Source organism: Saccopteryx leptura, chromosome 3 (genome assembly GCF_036850995.1).
Source record: "Saccopteryx leptura isolate mSacLep1 chromosome 3, mSacLep1_pri_phased_curated, whole genome shotgun sequence".
NCBI classification, from domain to species: Eukaryota; Metazoa; Chordata; class Mammalia; order Chiroptera; family Emballonuridae; genus Saccopteryx; species Saccopteryx leptura.
The window spans coordinates 273,953,396-273,975,903 of NC_089505.1; the positions used below are offsets into that span (position 1 = coordinate 273,953,396).

General features: G+C 38.8%; 1 protein-coding gene across 2 annotated transcripts in view; it reads left to right on the forward strand.

The window, feature by feature from the left end:
- THADA (THADA armadillo repeat containing) overlaps positions 1 to 22,508 on the forward strand; it is a 355,537-nt gene that overhangs the window by 42,090 nt on the left and 290,939 nt on the right. Inside the window, exons 17-21 of one of the 2 annotated variants that reach the window (XM_066378390.1) lie at positions 3,364 to 3,580; positions 8,352 to 8,487; positions 8,760 to 8,896; positions 12,801 to 12,959; positions 16,479 to 16,636. In XM_066378390.1, the coding sequence (XP_066234487.1) occupies positions 3,364 to 3,580; positions 8,352 to 8,487; positions 8,760 to 8,896; positions 12,801 to 12,959; positions 16,479 to 16,636 (807 nt within the window). The remainder of the gene's footprint in view (positions 1 to 3,363; positions 3,581 to 8,351; positions 8,488 to 8,759; positions 8,897 to 12,800; positions 12,960 to 16,478; positions 16,637 to 22,508) is intronic. The other variant, XM_066378391.1, reaches the window with a different exon arrangement.

The following is a 22,508-nucleotide window of genomic DNA, read 5'->3' on the forward strand; positions in this document are numbered from 1 at the left end:
CTCTGCCTCAGGTGCTAGAAAGGCTCTGGTTGCAACAGAGCAATGCCCCAGATGGGCAGAGCATTGCCCCCTAGTAGGCATGCCGGGTGGATCCCAGTCGGGTGCATGTGGGAGTCTGTCTGACTGCCTCCCCGTTTCCAGCTTCAGAAAAATACAAAAAAAAAAAAAATAATAAATTTTCTGCTAGGACAACAGAGAGGTTTCATGAAGTATCCTTGCTTTCTATGTTTGTGGGACAGCCAAGCTCGGGAGAAACACTGGACACAGAAGGAGTGGCCGAAATGTGAAGCTCTGGAAGTAGGGATGCAAAATACTGTGAATGAACCTGTAGTTAATCGAGACAGGATCATTTTTCCTCCACTTCACATCAAACTTGGCTTAATGAAGCAGTTTGTTCAGGCTTTGAATAGAGAAAGTGAGTGCTTTCAACATATTATTTCTGCTTTTCCTGCTTTGTTTTTAGAGAAGATAAAAGCAGGTGCATTTGATAGACATCAAACTTAAACCCTCATATGTGATAAAGAATATGCCAGGAAGATGAATAAGGAGGAGAAAGCAGCATGGCAGTCTTTTGTGGCAGTTACAAAGAACTTCCTTGGCAACAAAAAAGAAGTAAACTATGAACTTCTAGTTCAAAGGATGCTGTTGGCTTTCCGCGACATTGGATGTAACATGAGCGTTAAGATTTACTTCCTGAACAGTCACCTTGATAAGTTTCCCGAAAATCTTGGAGCTGTTAGTGATGAGCAGACTACTGCTGGAGCATCAAACGAGATTGTCCTCAACAAGTACACAAATGCAAGAGCTACAAATGCAAATTTTTGCCTGAATAGAATTTAAATAAGTTTTGTGCAGATTTTATGATTAAGATGTTTTAATATGTTCTTTTTTGAAATTATAGACAAATTCTGATGCAATCATATCTTTTAGTATATTAGTGTATTTACTGCATTATATAAATTGTATTTTCACAAAGATGATGCCCAAGAAGACATTCTACTTTATTATTTTAAAGTAAATGTTGAAAATTTTACGATAAGATGAAAACCTAAAATCTTGGATTGCAAAAGAACTGTAGCTTACAGAGAAAAACTAATGTCAGATTTGAGATCAGTACACTCGAATTAGGTAAGAACAAGTGTTTTTGCAGATGCAACAAAAATTTTGTTCCCCAGTGTAATTTTTAAAATAGTTGACTTTTTTTGCCTGACCTGTGTTGGCGCAGTGGATAAAGTGTTGACCTGGGAACGCTGGGGTCGCTGGTTCAAAACCCTGGGCTTGCGTGGCCAAGGCACATATGAGAGTTGATGCTTCCTGCTCCTCTCCGTTCTCTCTCTCTCTCTCTCTCTCTCTCTAAAAAACTGAATAAAGTTAAAAAAATAAAATAAAAATAAAATAGTTGACTTTCAAACATTTTTGAATGCTATCCTAGGCTCCTTAAAGACTTGTATATAAGTCTGTAGACCTTCTTTCTTGTGGAACTACACGTCCACAGCCTTTATATCACAGTTTGATTGACCTCAGATGGTAGAACAAATATATACTGGGTTTCTTACTAATTGGTTAGTTAAGGAATTCAGGGACTTAACTGTCAATTACAAAAATGGCTTATTTGCTTAATTGGCTCTTTTAAATGCTATTAGAGTTAAGCTTTTGCCTACTTTTAGGTTTTTAGGTCATGAAAAATAGAACATATCAAAAAGCAAAGAGTTTAAATTGAAATAAACTGATAGTTGAATTAGAGCATATGACATTAAATTATGGGTGTACCTATAACGAAATTCTAAATTAAGTTTATAATGATTTTTTCCTTTTATTAGACATTTCTGGAATAATCCTGGTCAAATTAATATTATTGAGCAATGAAACCCTGAGTTTCATCATGTGAACCTTGTCAACCATGGAGTTGGGACTAGGATGCATGTCTTCTGTCCTCAGCCTGCTGCCTTTCCATATGTATTTTAGTGAATTGTCCTTTGTTCTGACTTTCTTAGGTGGCCTTTGTGAGTAGATTTGTATATGAGATGTAGGTATGGGAGCTCTGATGCAGAATTTCTGAGACTTATCTGATTATTCTCCATGCATGTACATGGAGTTTTGCCAGGAACAGCCTGGTGGATTTGTATTTTTGTATGCATTCGTATTTTCCTCCTTTGAACTAGCTCTATGGGAAGGGAGAAGGGAGGAGAGCAGGAGTATGCTGCCCAGGTAGAACAACCCTGGATGTGCAAAAGAACTGTGGTCTATGTAGAAGTAATGGAGATGACCTGGCTATAGTCATTGCAGAATTCCTGCAGGAAAAAGTAAACTTTTGCTGAAGAAAGAGGTACTTAAAAAAAAAAAAAAAAGCGTTATCAATGTTGAATTTCCCAACTGATATAATTTTCTATTTTTAAGCAGTTTGCAAAAAATTTATTTATTGATTTTAGAAAGTAAGGGGGGCAGGAGAGAGAAAGAAACATCTATCTGCTGTTCCACTTATTTATGCATTCATTGGTTGATTTTTTAAAATTTTATTTATTGACTTTAGAGAGAGGAGGAGGGAGAGAAAGGCAGAAACAGCAATCTGTTCCTGTGTGTGCCCTGATGGGGATTGAACCACAACCTCTGCATACTGAGACAATGCTCCAGCCAACCAAGATCTGCAGCCAGGGATCATTGGTTGATTCTTGAATGTGTCCTAACTGGGGATCAAACCTATAACCTTGTCATATAGGGAAGCCACTCAAACTAACTAAGCTACCCTGCCAGGGCCTAACTGATAATATTTTCAAGACCCTCGTCACTAGGAGTGATTAATAATAACTGTTACTAACTATAGTAAAAACTCTAACCTATATTCAGAGAGAGAGGGAAGTAATATTACTGGTAGGTAATGTTCTTACTGAGTTACAGATATTTGGCAGGCTCTTTTTAAAGATGTCTTATTCCTTCAAAGTAAACAAATGTTTTAGCCTGACCATGATTGTGGCACAGTGGATAGAGCGTCGTACTGAGACGCAGAGGACCCAGGTTTGAAACCCCAAGGTCTCTGGCTTGAAACCCAAAATTGCTAGCTTGAGCTCAAGGTTGCTAGCTTGAAGCCCAAGGTCTAGGGCTTGAGTTCAAGGTCACTGGCTTGAGCAAGGGGTCACTTGCTCTGCTGTAGCATCCCGGTCAGGGCACATATGAGAAAGCAATCAATGAATAACTAAGGAGACTAAGGAGCCACAACTAAGAATTGATGCTTCTTATTTCTCTCTCTTCCTGTCTGTCTCTCCCTATCTGTCCCTCTCTCTGTCTTTCTCTTTGTCTCTGTCACCAAAAAAAAAAAAAAAAGAAAGAAAGAAATGTTTTAGTTACTGAGTCTATGCTTTGTTCTAGGATTCAGAGAAACTGCGAGGCTTATTCCAGGCAGCCCTGGCGCTTAGCACCAGCACCAAACCATATGACTGTGTAACAGCTTCCTACCTGCTGAACTTCTTAATCTGTCAGGACGCTCTGCCATCATCTCTGTCCACCGACTTAAAAACTCAGCACATTGCATGTGGACATGGAGATAATAAGTCTGCTGCTGTGGTGGAAAGTAACACGTTAATGGGTTCGTATTGAGTAAATGACCTTTTGCTCCTATTTATCAAAACCAATATCTTGTTTGGTTTTCTATTCATTTGGTTAGAATATCTAATGGTTAAACAATTCTTTGTGGGGTTTTTTATCTAATACTTTACCAGCATAGTAGTTTACCAGCATATAAGAATATCATGGGTTTCTCTTATGATAAATAGTTTACTCAGCTATACTTTTTAAACAGATGTTCATGTTAAATAAATACATAAATGTACATTAATAAAACTCGTATTGAACTCTTTCTCTACTAAAGATGTACTGTTTTTCTGCAGAAATCTGGCCAGGACTATAGCCAGGTCATCTTTGTTATTTCTGTGTAGAGCAGAGGGTTCTGCTGTCTGTCGGGGTTTATGTTTTAACCAGCCGTCAGATCCTGCTTGTCCCTCTCCACACAGCCAGTTCTAACATCCAGGGTCTGAGTTGGTTTATTCTAGTGACTGTCAACAAATATTTGTTGGGGATTTATGAACTTAATTTTATGCTAGTAAATTTTCATTTTGGATTTGTTTTGGAAATAAGAACAGATCAATTTTTTTTTTTTTTGTATTTTTCCGTAGTTGGAAACGGGAAGGCAGTCAGACAGACTCCCGCATGCGCCCGACCGGGATCCACCCGCATGCCCACCAGGGGGCGATGCTCTGCCCATCTTGGAGCGTCGCTCTGCCGCAATCAGAGCCATTCTAGCGCCTGAGGCAGAGGCCACAGAGCCATTCTCAGCGCCCGGGCAAACTTTGCTCCAGTGGAGCCTTGGCTGCCGGAGGGGAAGAGAGAGACAGAGAGGAAGGAGAGGGGGAGGGGTGGAGAAGCAGATGGGCGCTTCTCCTGTGTGCCCTGGCCGGAAATTGAACCCGGGACTCCTGCATGCCAGGCTGACGCTCTACCACTGAGCCAAACGGCCAGGGCAATATTTTTATTTAAAAAGAGAGAGGTGACCTGTGGTGGCGCAGTGGATAAAGCGTCGACCTGGAAATGCTGAGGTTGCCGGTTCGAAACCCTGGGCTTGCCTGGTCAAGGCACATATGGGAGTTGATGCTTCCAGCTCCTTCCTCCCTGTTTCTCTCTCCCTCTCTCTCTCCTCTCTAAAAAAATGAATAAATAAAATTTAAAAAAAATATTTAAAAAAAAATAAATAAATGAAATAAAAAGAGAGAGGTCTGATATGGAAAGAGCTAAAAATTATTTTCTTCAAAGTTATAAAACTTTATGAAATGTTTCAAGTATTCAAAGAATTTTTAAATATATATAGAATTTTGATAGTAAGAATATAAAAATTTAACAAGTTTTGTTCCCAAGCTAGATGATAACTCCCAGATTAAGAAATATAATAGCAGCCCTGGCTGGTTAGCTCAATTGATTAGAGCAGGGGTAGTCAACCTTTTTATACCTACTGCCCACTTTTGTATCTCTGTTAGTTATAAAATTTTCTAACTGCCCACCGGTTCCACAGTAATGGTGATTTATAAAGTAGGGAAGTAACTTTACTTTATAAAATTTATAAAGCAGAGTTACAGCAAGTTAAAGCATATAATAATAATTACTTACCAAGTACTTTATGTCGGATTTTTGCTGTTTGGCAGAATAAATTTTTATAAAACAACTTACTATAGTTAAATCTATCTTTTTATTTATACTTTGGTTGCTCCGCTACCACCCACCATGAAAGCTGGAACGCCCACTAGTGGGCGGTAGGGACCAGGTTGACTACCACTGGATTAGAGCATTGTCCCTAAGCACAGAGATTGCTGGTTTGATCCCCGGTCTGAGCACATGCAGGAACAGATTGATGTTCTTATCTCTCTCTTGCTCTCTCCCCTCCTCTCTTTAAAATCAATTAAAATAAATAAACATGTAATAAAAGAGAAATACAACAGCGGCCATATCTTTGAAGGCTCTCCTTTGTTCTGGCTCCTCTCTCCACCATACGATTATACAATAGTTCTGTGCTTTATATTAATCTTTCATCTGGTCTTTCCAAAGGTTTCACCACTTGTGTATATATCATTAAACAATATATTATTAACCTTTATATGATTTTGACTTTTTATATAAATAGTACTATATATTACAAGTTTATTACTTTGTTCTCTTGTTAATGGATTTCTTTTTTCTGAAGAAATAATGACAGTGTGAATAGTCTCATCACCGTATCTGGCTATTGCTAGATTTTAAAAATTTGCAGAATATGCCTGACCAGGTGGTAGTACAGTGGATAGAGTGTTGGACTGGGATGCAGAGCACCCAGGTTTGAAACACTGAGGTTGCTGGCTTGAGCACAGGCTCATCTGGCTTGAGCACTGAGTTTCTGGCTTGAGTGTGGGATCATAGACATAACCCCATGGTCGCTAGCTTGAGCCCAGAGGTCACTGGCTTGAGCCCAGAGGTCACTGGCTTGAAGCCCAAGGTTGCTGGCTTGAGCAAGGGGGGTCACTTGCTATGCTGGAGCCCCTCCCCCCATAAGGAACATATGAGAAAGCAATCACTGAACAACTAAGGTGCCGCAACAAAGAATTGATGCCTCTCTTATCTCTCCTTTCCTGTCTGTCTGTCCCTATCTGTCCCTCTCTGACTCTCTGTCAAAAAAAAATAATAATAAATTGCAGAATATAAAATGGTATTTTATTGTGGTTTAATTTTGCCTTTTTCTGATTGCTAATATATATGAGCATCTTTTTATGTGTCTGTAAGCTGTTCACTTTCCCCTTTGGTGAAATGCTTGCTCGTATCCTTTGTTCAGTTTTCTGTGGGGTTGTGTTGTCTTTTTCTTGTTGATTTTTAGGAGATCTTGATATATGCCTAAAATTAATAATTTACTAGTTATATATGGTTTTAAAATTTAGAATATAATTCCCTTTTTCTGAGTGGTGAGTGAAAATATTTACTGTGCTGGAATAACTGGATATTCTCATGTAAAAGAATGAAATTGGACCCACTACCTCATACCATATACAAAAATTAACTTAAAAATGGATCAGAGACCTAAATGTAAGCACTAAAAAGATAAAACTCTTAAAAGAAAACATGGGTGTAAATTTTTATGATCTTGAGGTAGATAGTGGTTTGTTAGATATGACACCCAAAACATAAACAACAGAGAAAAATTAGATAAATTGAACTTTATCAAATTTTTGTTATATCAAGGGCATTATCAAGAAAGTGAAAAGAAAATGTGCAGAGGGGGAAAGTATTCACAAATCCTTTATCTGATAAGAGATTTGTATGCGAAATGTATCAAGAGCTTTCACAGCTCACTAATAACAGGATATATAACCAGATTTAAGAACAGACAAAGAATCTGAATAAGCAGAAAAGATAAATATGAACAATAAGTGCCTGAAAAGATGCTCGACATCATTAGCCATTAGGGAAATACAGATCAAAATCTGTGAGGAAGCACCTCACACCCGATTGGCTAACTATGATTGTTTTAAAAATTGAGAGTAGTAAGTGTTGATGAGGATATGGAGAAAGTGGATCCCTGATAACTGCTGGTGGGAATGGAAATGATGCAGCCACTTCTGAAAATAATCTGGCAGTTCTTCAAAAGATTAGATACAGAGTTACCACATAGTTTAAATAGACATTTATTTTTTTTTCAATTCTGGAAGCTGGAAAGTTCAAGATTAATGTACTAAAGCCGCTTCCATTGCTGGTGGGGACCTTCTTCCTGGCTCGCAGATAAGGAGCCTTCTTGTTTTGTGCTTACATGGAGGAGGGAAAGCAAACTCTGGTCTCTCTTCCTCTTATAAGAACACTGATCCCATCAGGAAGGGTCCCACCCTCATGACCTCATTGAAATCTAATTACTTCCAAAGGCCCCACTTCCAAATATTACCATATTGGGAGTTAGGGCTTCAACATAAATTTGGTGGGGCTTTTTTTTTTTTTACAAATATTCAGTTCATAATGTACATATACTTAAGAGAAATGAAAACTATGTCAAGACAAAAACTTATACACGAATGTTTCTAGCAGCATTAATCATAACAGTTAAAAAATGGAAACAGCCCACATGTCTATGAATTGATTCGTGGATAAACAAAATGGGTATATCCATACAATGGACCACTTATTATTCATCTGTAAGAACGAATGAAATCTTGGTACATGCTACAACATGGATGAACTTTGAAAACATGAAAAGTGAAAGAAGCCACACATTATATAGTTTCATTTACACAGTATGTCCAGAATAGGCCAATCTGTAGAGACAGGAAGCAGACCAGCGGTTGCCTAAGGCTGGGAAAAGTGAGAGGTGCAGGGGGTGGAATGACTGCTAACGGTGAGGCTTTCTTGATGGGGGAGGGTGAAAATGTTCTAAAATTGATTGTGGTGATGGTTGCACACATCTGTGAATATACTAAAAACCACTGACTTGTACAGTTTAAATATATAAATTATATGGTATAAGTCTTTTTTTTTTAAATCTACTGTCCAAACAGCACATGGCACATGGGCCTAGGTTCTAATACCCCAGACAGAGGATTCTAGGAGGAGTGATTCAGAGTGAATGCTGTGCACGGACCCAGGAAGTTAGGGAAAGATACTCAGTTCTACCTTCATTGGAAATGGTGACGGACTGGATAACCTTGAAAGATATATATATTTTTTAATTCAAAACCTCTAGTATTAAGGATCAGTTGAGTTGGGTATTTTCATGGGAACTATTTTGCTGTTCACAGGTTTATATAAGTGCATTTTTAAATTGCATTACTTTTTTGTTGTTGTTTGTTTGCTTTTTCTAGTTATCAAATGCTTGTTGGGAAATCTTGAGGAAGAAGTATCCCAGGCTGAGAAGTCTCTGCTTCAGGCAGCAGCATCATTTCCAATGTACGGGCGAGTCCACTGTATAACAAGGGCTTTGCAGAAGTTATCGCTAAAGTAAGTATATCCACGCTTCTCTCCTGAACACTCTTTTCTGGGCTTTAAACTCCTGTTGAAATGTGTCCTGGGAAAGGAATATATGACCTTACAATTAATTAAAAATTAGATTTAAAATGTTTACATACACACATATTTTTATTTCTGAAATATTTCATAGATTGCATATTTTAAAACCCAAATTTTTTCAACTCCTTTTATCTATGTTGATTTCTATTTACAGAATTGGGTTTTTGCTTGTGGTATTAATTTCCGTATCCTCCTTGTTGCAGCAGCCTGCAGTTGGTGACTGGATGGAGACCCGTGGTGGAGCAGCTCCTTCTGATGTCCTACAGGCTCTCTGCTGTGGTGTCTCCTGTCATTCAGAGCTCTTCTCCAGAAGGCCTCATCCCAATGGACACTGATTCAGGTCAGCAGACAAAGGAAGCTCCAATTCATATATTTTTCTTTGCTTTTAAATCTTTTCCCTAATCATTTCTTTAGCGAGTTATACATGCTAAATAAGGGAGAAAAGTAATTATCATTAGTGATATTCCTGCCTTTTCATTTTATTTTATTTTTTAAGTGAGAGGAGGGGAGATAGTGAAACAGACTCCTGCATGTGCCCCAACCAGGATACACCTGGCACCCCATGTCTGGAGCCAATGCTTAAATCAACTGAGCTAGTTTTAACATGTGAGCCTGACCCTCGGACCTACCAAACTATCCTCAGTGCCAGGGGCCGATGCCTGAACCAGTCGAGCCACTGTCTGCGGGAGGGGAAGAAGGAGGAAATGGGGAAAGAGAGGGGGGAGAGAAGCAGATGGTCACTTCTCTTGTGTTCCCTGACTGGGAGTCAAACCCGAATATGCATATGCTGGGCCAATGCTCTGTCCACTGAGCAAACCAGCCAGGGCCATATTTCTACCTTTTTAATAATATTTTTATGTTTTCTAAAATAACCTCAATAAATAAAGTAACCAGGTGGGGTGAGTAAAGCACTTTTTCCTCTGGGGTAAATTGGGTTTTTATAATTTTGTCATTTCAGAAACTATTGGGTAATGGGTGGGATCAGAACAGGCAGGATAAATTAGAGAGGTAGCAATTGATGGGGTTCAGTCAGAGAAAGCAACTGATTTAGGAATCTGAAATGGGCAAAGACCATTTAATTTAAAAAAAGAAAAGAATAGGAGGAGATACTCATAATGCCCCCAGATGACATGAACTTTAATTGGTCTTCTTCCTCCCAACCCCTGTGTCTTTGCAAATGGCCCTGCCAACAGACTATTCATGCAAGTCAGGAGCCTAGACTGCTTTGACATCGTGGGCTCCTTATACATACAATATTTAGCCTGTCTCTACATTCCTGCAGTGTTATCCTTAAATATCTTTCAAATCTCTTCTTTTTATCTGCATCTTCTTACTCCAGGCTTTTATCTTCTCTTGTTTGTACTACTTAGGGGCTTTTCACCTAGTTTCCCCACATCTACTCTTATCTCCTTGCTGTACCCAAAGTAATCTTTTTCAGTCATGTAATTCATCATGTCATACAGAATCTGTACTTGACCCTTGTTCCCTGCCCCGTGCTGCCCCTCTTAGTTAAAATATATCAGTGACCTCAGACCAGCTCTTGTAATAGTTTGCTCCTGCCTCCTGCCCGCCTGTCTCTTACTGCTCTCCACTTCCCACACAGCATTTCTTTATGGGGCTGTGAAGTTTAACAGGGACTTGTCTGTGTTTTTTTCCCCTTGTACTTAGCACAGTACCTGGCAGAAATAGGTACACAGTAAATATTTGTTATGATGAAAACCAATGAGTGAACAGTTCCTGAAAGGATGAGAACTAAACTCAGTGTCTGGGATACTCTAGGTCAGGGGTCCCCAAACTTTTTACACAGGGGGCCAGTTCACTGTCCCTCAGACCATTGGAGGGCCACCACATACAGTGCTCCTCTCACTGACCACCAATGAAAGAGGTGCCCCTTCCGGAAGTGCGGAGGGGGGGCGGATAAATGGCCTCAGGGGACTGTAGTTTGGGGATGCCTGCCCTAGGTGGTATATAATAATATACCTGTGCTTTCACGGGCCAGAGGGATTGGCTGTTAACACCTATAAAGTCATGGAGTAAATTTATGTTTGGTCTTGAAATAAAGTTTGAGTGCACTTTGGAGTGCAAATGAGAGCCTTGTATTAAAAACACACTGAGTATATCATAAACACGCCACATCCTGCATAAATTAGTGATGGTTCATGATACTAAGTTATATTCATTTATTTTGGCTGATAGTCTAAATATCAAAATTGGATGCTTTAGTTTTCCTATTCACTACATAGGAAGAAAGGACACCCAGTCTTATAGCTAATATTTGGAGCAGGCAAGTACTGGTACAGGGGTGGGGCAAAAGGAGGTTTCAGTTCCTATGGAAAATAATATAAGAATAAACTCAGGGTTCATGCACTCACAACTGTAAACTTACTTTTGCTCCACCTTGTATATTCTAGTTGAGAAACCTTGAATATTTGTCATCCATTGTGGGTAGGGCCTGCAGAGTATGTAAAAATTATGCTTATTACCATTTAAAAATATCTGTTAATCTCAAAAACTTATCTATGGCACACTGATCTTTCCTTAATTTTGCCTTTTCTTTTTTTCTCTGGTTCTCTCCATTTTTTCTGATATTCCCCCCACACACACACATTGTCTGCCGTGCATTCTGAATTCTTTGAAACAGTCTCCCTAGTAAGCCATAAAAATAAATGGTAGGGTTCTTAAACTCTTACTCTGATCATCCTTTTTTATTTTTAAAGTCTTTTCATGGCCGTCAAAATTTGTGTGTTTTTGGCAAAATTTCATGGTACCACAAAACAACATAAGATATTGGTTGAATTATCATGATAGCAGGTTGTGTCTTTGTATTTCTCATAATACCTAAAATGTAAGCGTATCTAATAGGTATACAGTAAATACCAATTATTTCATTTGTTCATTGGTTTCATATGATTATCTGTTGTTATTTTCTTTAAAACTCATACTGGCTAGTTTTTTATTACCTAGTCATCCATTCATTCCTTCCGTCCATGTTACTGAACCTCTGCCATGAGCCAGTTTTTGTTTAGGCACCGGCTCCTCAGCAGTGAACAAAGTTCTGCTTTCATGAGATTTACATTTCCTGATCCAGTGAGTACTTAGGGAATAAAAATGAAGTTTAATATAATACTAGGACTGTATATCATACTTAGAAAGTAGTATATTACATAATGCATTTAAAATCAAATATGGAGCCTTTATGATATTCTTAGCCTATAAAATAATATTTTTGTTGGTGGTGGAGTTTCTTTTATATATTTTTTAACTTTCTACTTTTTTTTTTTTTTTTTGTATTTTTCTGAAGCTGGAAACAGGGAGGCAGTCAGACAGACTCCCGCATGCGCGGACTGGGATCCACCCGGCACGCCCATCAGGGGCGATGCTCTGCCCATCTGGGGCGTCGCTCTGTCGTGACCAGAGCCACTCTAGCGCCTGGGGCAGAGGCCAAGGAGCCATCCCCAGCTCCCGGGCCATCTTTTGCTCCAATGGAGCCTTGGCTGCAGGAGGGGAAGAGAGAGACAGAGGAAGGAGAGGGGGAGGGGTGGAGAAGCAGATGGGCGCTTCTCCTGTGTGCCCTGGCTGGGAATCGAACCTGGGACTTCCGCACGCCAGGCTGACGCTCTACCACTGAGCCAACCGGCCAGGGCCAACTTTCTACTTTTAAACCTTGATAACTTATGTTAGATAGGGAAACAACTTCTTGACGCCAAATTTATAGAAGTTTATTGCTCTTCTTTTGCATAACTGTGCCCTATGGACAGTTTCTATTGTGTTTTTTATCCTTGCTTTAACCTATTTAATATGATTGCCATGTTTTAAAACCGTGATGGTGAACTTTTTTATAAAAACAGCCCACTTTTGCAGTGCTGGTCAACCTGGTCCCTCCTGCCCACTAGTGGGCATTCCAACTTTCATGGTGGGCGATAGCTGAGCAACCAAATGGCACCGTGATTGGCCCACCATCAAAGCTGGAGTGCCCACTAGTGGGCAAGAGGGACCAGGTTGACCAGCACTGCAAAAGTGAGCGGGTTTTTAGAAAAAGGTTCGCCATCACGGTTTTAAAAGAGCAGTCAGTGTATGAAAGTCTTTATGGATAAAGTATTCACATTATCTATCCTTTGAGTCTTCTAATAGAGCTGATTATCAAGTATTGAAAATTACAAAATTTTTGAGGGCAAATACCTTCAAGGAAAATGGGCATGTGGTGTGGAACTAGGGTTTTATGTATTGTCATCTCTCTCTCTCAGAGTCAGCAAGCCGCTTACAGATGATTCTGAATGAGATTCAGCCACGAGATACTAATGATTACTTCAATCAAGCCAAGATATTGAAAGAGTGTGATAGCTTTGACTTGGAGGACTTGAATGCCAGTGTGCCAAATAGTGATTCTTCTGCAGAAATCAAAGGTAGCATGTTATAGAATCAGTATTGTAATCAGTCAGTATTTAAATGACAATGAAAAGAAATTGTATAAAATACCCTTTTCATATAGTAAATGAGAGGCTGCATGTGTGTACAGAATATTTGTGAAGTCTTTTTTTGAGCTTATAAATGATTTATTTGGGAAATGAGTTTATAAAACTTTTACCAGTTTAAAAGTGTGCCTTAGTGCAGTATGTAAGGTACTACAACAAAAAGCCTTTGACTGACAAAACCTGTCTTGATAACCAGGTGGTGTAAGCGCTGTGCTGCATGGTGAACTTGGGTTTGGGCAGTAATCGGTTTCTCCCAGTATGGTTCATTGTTGTCTGTTGTGCGAGTCTTTATACTCAAGCAGCCTTTATGGTGAAGCAGCTTTTTGAAGGAAACAAACCTTATTACTCAATAAAATGTGAGCTGCTCTGTTGTACCAGACCTCCGGGATTCAAGTTCTTACTACTTATTTTCTCATTAGTTATTATTATATAATTTTCTATAATGCTACGAAAAGTCATCAGAAGCAATAATGTCTTAGAAATTTATTACACATTCTGCATTCTCCACTAGATGGGGATATTGTCTTGTAAAAAATTCTGTGTTTTTTTAATTATACAAAATAACATAAATATATGCTTATTATATTAGCTTCAAACACTACAGAGGTAAATTTTATTTTTTTTTACTTTTATTTTTATTAAGTGAGAGGCGAGGAAGTAGTGAGACAGACTCCTGCATGTGCCCCAACTAGGATCTACCTGGCAAACCCCTACTAGGCAATGCTCTGCCCATCTGGGGATGTTGCTCTGTTGTTCAGCAACTGAGCTATTTTAGCACCTGAGTCAAGGCCATGGAGCCATCCTCAGTGTCTAGAGCCAAATCTCTTGAACCATTTGAGCCATGGCTGCAGGAGGGGAATAGAGAGAGAGAGAGAAGGGAGAAGGGGAGGGGTGGAGAAGCAGATGGTCGCTTCTACTATGTGCCCTGACTGGGAATCGAACCCAGGACTTTCACACACCCAGCTGACACTCTACCTCTGAGCCAACCAGCTAGGGCCCAATGTGATTTAAAAACAAATCAAAGCCCTCTTTTATCTCCCCTCTAATCTCACTTCTTTCCTTTGAGTGTATATCCTTTTAGACCTGTTCCATGTGTCTATGTGTATATACATTTATCCTTTCAGTTTAGTGGGCTTTTAAAAACACAAGTTAGTTTATTTTTGTGTATGTTGTGAAAAGGTGGTCTAGTTTTATTCTTTACATGTATCTGTCCGATTTTCCCAACACCATTTATTGAATAGACTGTCTTTACCCCATTGTATGTTCTTGCCTTCTTTGTCAAATATTAATTGACCATATAGGCATGACTTGTTTTTTGGTCTCTTTATTCGCTTCTGTTGATCTATACACCTGTTTTTATGCCAGTACCATGTTGTTTTGATTACTTAAGGCCTTGTAATATAGTTTGATATCAAGAAGCATGATTCCTCCAACTTTGTTCTTCTTTCTCAAGATTGCTATGGCAATTTGGGTTCTTTTGTCATCCACGTACATTTTTGAGATATTTGTTCTAGTTCTGTACAGTATACCATATACCATTGGTATCTTGAGAGGAATTGCATTGAATCTATAGATTGCCTTGGATAATATGGATAAGCTCAAAATAGATTAAAGACTTAAATATTAGACAACTATAAAAATCCTAAAAGAAAACATAGGCAGTAAAATCTCAGACACTTCTCATAGCAATATTTTTTAAAATATATCTTGAGCAAGGAAAACAAGAGAAAAAACAAACAAATGGGATGACTACATCAAACTAAAAAGCTTTTTCACAGCTAAGGAAACCATAAACAAAATGAAAAGACATCCCACTGAATGGGAGAACATATTCACTGATATATCTGATAAAGGATTAATATCCAAAATTTATTAAGAACTTATAAAACTCAATACCAAAAAACCCCAAACAATCCAATTAAAAAATGGGCAAAGAACTTGAATAGACACATTTCTTAAAAGGACATACAAATGGCCAATAAACATATGAAAAGATGCTCAACATCACTAATAATCAGAGAGTACAAAATAAAACCACAGTGAGATATCACCTCACAACTGTCAGAATGGCTATCATCAATAAATCAACAAACAAGTGCTGGCGAGGGTGTGGGTGGAGAAAAGGAAACCCTCTTGCGCTATTAGTGGGAAAGAAAAGATTTGTATAGCCATTGTGGAAAGCGGTATAGAGTTATCTCAAAAAATAAAAATAAAACTGCCTTTTGACCCAGCGATCCCTCTTCTGGGAATACATCCTAATGTACCTGAAACACTAATTTGAAAGAATATATACAGCATTATTTGCAATAGCCAAGATCTGGAAACAGTCCCAGTGCTTACCAGTAGATGAGTGGATAAAAAAGTTGTACATTTACAATGGAGACTACACGGCCATAAAAAGAAGGAAATCTTACCTTTTGTGATAACATAGATGAACCTGGAGATCATTGTGCTAAGTGAAATAAGCCAATAAGACAAGTACTAACTATATGATTTCACTCCTATGTGGAATCTAATGAACAAAATGAACTAACACGCAATATAGAAACAGACTCATACATAGAGAGCAGGCTGACAGCTGTTGGGGGCAGGGGGATGAGGGAGGTGGAGGGATAGAGCAGAAAAGGACAAATAAAACTCTTGGACATAAACAACAGTGTGGTGATTGTGCGGGGGGAGGTGGAGGACAGTGTAAGGGGATAAGTGATGATGGATGAAGGCTTGACTTGGGGGTGAACACACAGTACAATGTACAGAGATGTGTTGTAGGATTGGGCACTTGAAACTTGTATAATTATATTAGCTAGTGTCATCCCAATAAAATTCAATTTAAAAATAAATAAATAAAATTTAAAAGAAAAAAAAAACACAGGTGGGATTACATTATGAGTATTATTTTGTTTACTTAGCTTTTAAGTTTATTAATATGTTTGATATTTTTAATATTAGTACTAAAGTATTTCTAAAACTAGAAAAAGAGAGTAAGGATAATTAATGCTTATTTGCCATGGAATTTAAATATATTTTGAAAGCAAATTTATATTTTCATTTGATTTAAATAGTCCTATCCTACTCTTTTACTGATATAACAGCCACCCTCACCAAAATAAATAATTAAGTATATATGTTATAGTCATATTTTATGGATGACTAAGTGGCAGAGATAGTTTATTTCTTTAATTTCCAAAGGTTAGACTTAAGCTTTGAAACAGCAATGTGTTTTATTTTAAAATTTATTTTGAATGTAGTATGTTAAAAAAACACTTAGCATGATTTCTACTCATAGGACATGCTCCACAAATGTTAGTTATTTTCTACTGAGTAAATATAATTTATGACAAATTTGGTTTAAGCAGATTGTTCTTGGGGAAATTATGAATAAGCTTGTTCTAAGAAACCTGGGATGTGAGCAATCAAATGTTGCAATAGGTTCTGATTTTTTTTTTTAAGGTAAAGAAGGAAAAACATGTGACGTAACTGCTCAGATGGTGCTGGTGTGCTGCTGGAGAAGTATGAAGGAAGTTGCTTTGCTCTTGGGCACGCTGTGCCAGCTTCTGCCCATGCAGCCTGTGCCAGAGACTCCTGATGGACTACTGACGGTGGAGCAGGTAGGGCGAATGTTTGTTTCACCTGGTGTAATTTCTGCTCAAAGCACAGATCACAAGCCTTTATTTATAACTCCACTTACAAAAAAAAAGAAAGAGAGAGAATATTTCTGAATATTTATTGAATAAAATCATACATGTGTCCACTGAAAAAAGTTGATGGTAGTTTATGAATTACACCTTGCAACACAGTTCAAAGCTAGGGCATTTTTAGAAACATTTTTATTTTTCTAAGTTATATAAATAACTAGGTTTTTACCTCACTTTTAACTTCAATATTATCATTTTAATTTTCAGTAACACATAAGATTTAAAATTTGAATTTAAATGAAATTCTTGAGTAAAACTCTATAAACCTTTCAACTTTTGCAAGAAAACAACAGTACTGTATTGGTTGATTATGGATCTCTTGTTTCCCACTACATTGATAATAAAGTCATAGTCACTTTGGTTTGTTGGCTGACTTTTTATTTTAAAACCACAAAGTTAGTTCACCATCTGGGACTGTTCAAGTGACTCAAGTGCAGTGTTTACAAGAAATTAGCTTACCATAAGCATTTCATTTGGAAATATTTTAGATTTATTAGATTTCTGTTTTTAATTGATTCCCTCTTCCTCCCCATATGGTTTCAACAAATCCATTTCCCACCATTTTCCAGCAAAGATATATAACATGTACTTTCATTTTTTAACCTTTTTCAAATAAAGATAATTTTTCCCATAGGGTGTTGCAACATTTAAGAACAAAACAAACATTGTAGTATGCTAATGCTGATTATATCTATAATAACCATGTGACGCGTTGCAGGGAAATAATGCTAATATTATTATTCTCACACTCTCTGAGGCTCATGTGCTTGCATCTGGCTAACAGCTGGGTTTATGATGATGTTGCAAGGCCTTGAGATGGAGAATGGCAGAGGGAACAGTACATTGCCAGCATCATTATGTTCCTTATTCTTTTCCAAATCAAATAGGCGTTAGTGTCTTAGAGTGACTTGCAGTCATTGCTGGTGACTGGCTGTAGTGCCAATGCCAACATCTTTGCTGAGGAATCCAGCTATGATTAATGATTGCTTCACTGATGTTCACCATTTTTACTAAGCAGTAAACATATGCTAGAGTCCCTTGACTTCTCAACTTTTCAAGTACAAGTTAAAATATTTATTTTTATGGGTTTGTTGGATTTTTATTTTTTTAAATAAGGGAAACATATTTTGTTTTTAGTACAACTGAGAAAGACCTGAAGCTTACTATGGAAATTATGTTGCTTTTACACCTTTTATGTGGGATAACCATGTTAATATTGTGAGTTAATGTAAAATGAAAGATGTTTGTAAAAGAATAACAGCAACAATAACAAAGAAAGGCTCTTATAAGCTTAAGAACTCTTTTAATGTCTGTTTTGAATAAAAAATAGCATTCAGTTTTTCTGTCAAGTATAAGTTTCTGGTCTAATGAGGTTTAGTCATTTTTCTATACTGCTGTTCACATGGTGACCTCACATATATAGGTTTGAGAAGAAATTAACAACTGAATGGTCAAGAGTGTTTGTCACTGCACTGTTCCGACATTGCAAACCTCGCTTTCTCTGGAAAACTTTTATTCTTGATCATGCTGACTTTAAAGAAATGCCTCAGTTTAAGAGCATTTAGTCAATGAAAAATAAAAGTCATCAAGAAATTAGTGTTGCCTTACCTGTGGTGTTGCAGTGGATAAAGCATTGACCTGGAATGCTGAGGTTGCCGGTTTGAAACCCTGGGCTTGCCTCGTCAAGGCACATACGGGAGTTGATGTTTCCTGCTCCTCCCCCCCTTCTCTCTCTCTCTCTCTATCTTTCTCTGTCTCTCCTCCCTAAAATGAATGAATGAATGAATAAATAAATCCAAAGGTTAAAAAAAAAAAAAGAAATTAGTGTTACTCATATTACTAGAGTTGTGCTTTTAAACATAAAATTTTGCTACATGAAATTCCTTTAAATTAAAAATATTCCCATGTACTTAAAACATTTTAAGAGTTAAAAAATATAAATGGGGCCCTGGCCGGTTGGCTCAGTGGTAGAGTGTTGGCCCAGCATGCAGAAGTCCCGGGTTTGATTCCTGGCCAGGGCACACAGGAGAAGCGCCCATCTGCTTCTCCACCCCCCCCCCCCCCCCCGTCTTTCCTCTCTATCTCTCTCTTCCCCTCCCATAGCCAAGGCTCCATTGGAGCAAAGTTGGCCCGGGTGCTGAGGACGGCTCCATGGCCTCCACCTCAGGCGCTAGAATGGCTCTGGCTACAACGGAGCAACACTCCAAATGGGCAGAGCATCACCTCCTGGTGGGCATGCCGAGTGGATCCTGGTTGAGCACATGCAGGAATCTTTCTGGCTGCCTCCCCACTTCTAACTTCAGAAAAATACAAAAAATTAAAAAGTAAAACAACAACAACAACAACAAAAAATATATATATATATATGACAGAGAAGAATGTAATTTACATTGGAGTGTCTGGGCCAAGCCTAAGGTCCACCTTCCTTTCAAGGCATAGTTGTCCTGGCAACACTAGATTTTTTGTGCATCTAGTGGCAAAACTTAGAATTTAAAAGTCAATACCTTAGGTGAGGGTGCCTGTAACAGACCTGCAGAACAGAGCAGAGGCAGTGAAGCAACTCGTAGGTAGAATGCTACCCTTTGTGGAGGAGGATGTAGAATTTGAATTTCTTATTCCCAAGACCAGTAATAATTGTGATCTGCTTTTCTCTATCAATGGATGAAGGAGGCTGTTTCCTACATCCTAAAATAGCAGTGTTCACCGTTATGCTTCTCTTAATCTCTATTTTCCCTTCATTCTTTTTCACCCCCATTGATTTGAGAGGTGGGAGGAGGAAGAGAGAGAGAGAGAAAGAGAGAGAGAAGCATCAACTTTTTGCTCCACTTAGTTGTACACTTATTGGTTATTCCTCGTATGTGCCCTGACCGGGGATCAAACTCCCGGCCTTGGCACACCAGATGGCACTCTACCCACTGAGCCTTGGCCAGGGCTCCCTTCATTCTTGAAAAACTAGTGAAATTCTCTTATAATTTGATGTCTCAACTGTAGTTGACATGGGATTTCTTTTATAGCCCAGTTCCTTTAAACTCATCCTTACGGTCCTTTGTTAAAGGGGTGATCACTTAAATACCACGTCCATAAATATAGTTTCTAATAGGCCAGCAGGTAGTGAGATTACAATTTGGAGATTTGTGTTGCTCTTTGAGAACTGGTGCTCATTTATAATTCTGAGTCTTCAGTGCTGTATTCACAAACTATTAGAGCTGGAAGGATCACAGAGATGATATTATCCAGCTCCCTTGTACAAGAGGAAACTGAAGCCCTTGGATGTTACCTGGTTTGCCCAAGATCACAAAGCTGGTTTGTGGCAGCTCTGGGACAGGGACCCAATTCTCCTCCTTTCCAGCCTGTGTTCTGACACTGCACAGTGCTGTCTTTGTTCCACACTGCTCATTTAATTTTTCTTTAAATTTAATTTTCCCTACTTCCCATACTCAACCAAATTTTTGCAAGCAACAGGACAGTAAGGCCACTTGCTACTGAACTTTTTAGCAAATGATTCATTTCTCTAAATCACTTGTGAAGCAGTGTGTCCTCTGCAGTTTCACCAAGAGGAAAATGTGTCCATTCAGAGGCATGTCTGACTTTCCTCCTGCGAGGTAATCACGTAATGAAAGGTTCTTTCATAATGTCCCTGTACAAGAGGCAGAGATAAAACCAGCTTTGAGGGATGTAAGTCGAGACCCTTAAAGAGTGAGTGGTGCACGCAACCTTATCTCACAATTTCCTGACTGGTGTGTGTCTAGTTTTTAAGCTGGATGATGTAGAGCTTTTGCTTGATATATTTTGTTGGTCTTCTTTCCATGGGATATCAGATACCCAGTGCCTGCTAATTTGTTTTAAACAACTTCCCTACCTGGTGTATCAATTCATATGTAGTTCCCCTAATAATCCCAAAAAAGAAGTTTTGGGGTAGATTTTCAGGCTTCTTTCCCCTATATAGTAATTACTGTCACAAAAATCACATGAATAAAAATAATTACCAGCTATACGGAAGGGGGTGTTTTGTAACCAAATTTAGATTCTGTTGTTATTCTCATGATGCTCATGACCAAGTGGGTTTATCTGTTCCCTCAGATCTTTTGTTGCTGCTTTAGATTTTCTGAGATGGACTACAAAATGGAATGTGTGTTTATTACCGTTCATGAGTCTGAAAGACAGTGTCTTTTACTTTGCCAAGAATTTTTTTTAATTATGACCAAGTATTCATTGAATTGTACTGAACGCAGGTTACTGTTTTTAAGCTGTGGCATGAAGGAAAGCACATCATTTAGTCACCTATTTATTGACTGTCGTACTCCAAGGGTATCATGAGAATAAAAAGAAATATATGTGGTTCTCCGACCTCAAAGGCCTAGAAATATAATATAAAAAATACAAGACAGAAAATCTGGCTAAAGTACAATAGTTAAAATGGCACACAGTTAAGAATGTGCTAGAAAGCAAAGAATAAACATTCTAGTAAGAAGATGTCTGAGTCCATAAAACTATTATCTTTATTGTTATTTTGTAAGAGAACAATGACTAGAATTTAATTTTGAGAATAGAAATCAGTGCCCCCCCCCCTTTTTAACCTTAATTCCCTTTAAAAATCCTGAGAGCTATGTTATTTATTAAGAAAATATTTTGTGGCCCTGGCCAGTTTGCACAGTGGATAGAGCATTGGCCTGGGGTGCGGACATCGAGTTTGATCCCTGGTCAGAGCACACATGAGAAGCAACCATCTGCTTCTCTCCCTCTTCCTCTCCCACAGCCAGGGTATCAGTTGGTCTAGCGTTGGCCCTGGGCACTGAGGATAGCTTGGTTGATTTGAGCAACGGCCAAGATAGGGGTTGCCGGGTGGATCCCGGTTGGGGCACATGTGGGAGTCTATTTCTCTATCTCCCCTCCTCTCACTTAAAAAGAAAAAAGAAAAAGTTCTGTAAAGATGTCACCTATTTTAAAAGAAAGCGTTTTATAAACTGTATAAAGAACCTTAGTCGCATCTAATAAAAAGACAATTGAGTTGGTGTTTCAGAGGACATTTTCATTTTTAAAATTAAATTTTAAGATTCTGTTTCCTATTTTGACTATCGTTATTAATTTTTGTAAGTTGTTTGCATCAGAACTGTTCCCTGTAGTCTGATTATCCAGTGGAAGGGTGTGAGAATGGTCCTTAGACCACACTTCTCTGCTGAGTTCTACATGTTGTAATGAGGCACATTCCTACCTTTCTCTGTTTTCTAGCACAAAACTTTGAGGTCATTTAGCTAGATTTGCTAACCCTATCCTATGTATTCTGTATTTATTCATATAAAAAGACCCAGTAAGCCCTGGCCGGTTGGCTCAGCGGTAGAGCGTCGGCCTAGCGTGCGGAGGACCCGGGTTCGATTTCCGGCCAGGGCACATAGGAGAAGCGCCCATTTGCTTCTCCACCCCTCCGCCGCGCTTTCCTCTCTGTCTCTCTCTTCCCCTCCCGCAGCCAAGGCTCCATTGGAGCAAAGATGGCCCGGGCGCTGGGGATGGCTCCTCGGCCTCTGCCCCAGGCGCTAGAGTGGCTCTGGTCGCAATATGGCGACGCCCAGGATGGGCAGAGCATCGCCCCCTGGTGGGCAGAGCGCCGCCCCATGGTGGGCGTGCCGGGTGGATCCCGGTCGGGCGCATGCGGGAGTCTGTCTGACTGTCTCTCCCTGTTTCCAGCTTCAGAAAAATGGAAAAAAAAAAAAAAAAAAAAAAAAAGACCCAGTAAATTGTCTGGCAGGTGGCAGGTACTTAATAAGTATTTATTCATTCATTCTAGCCG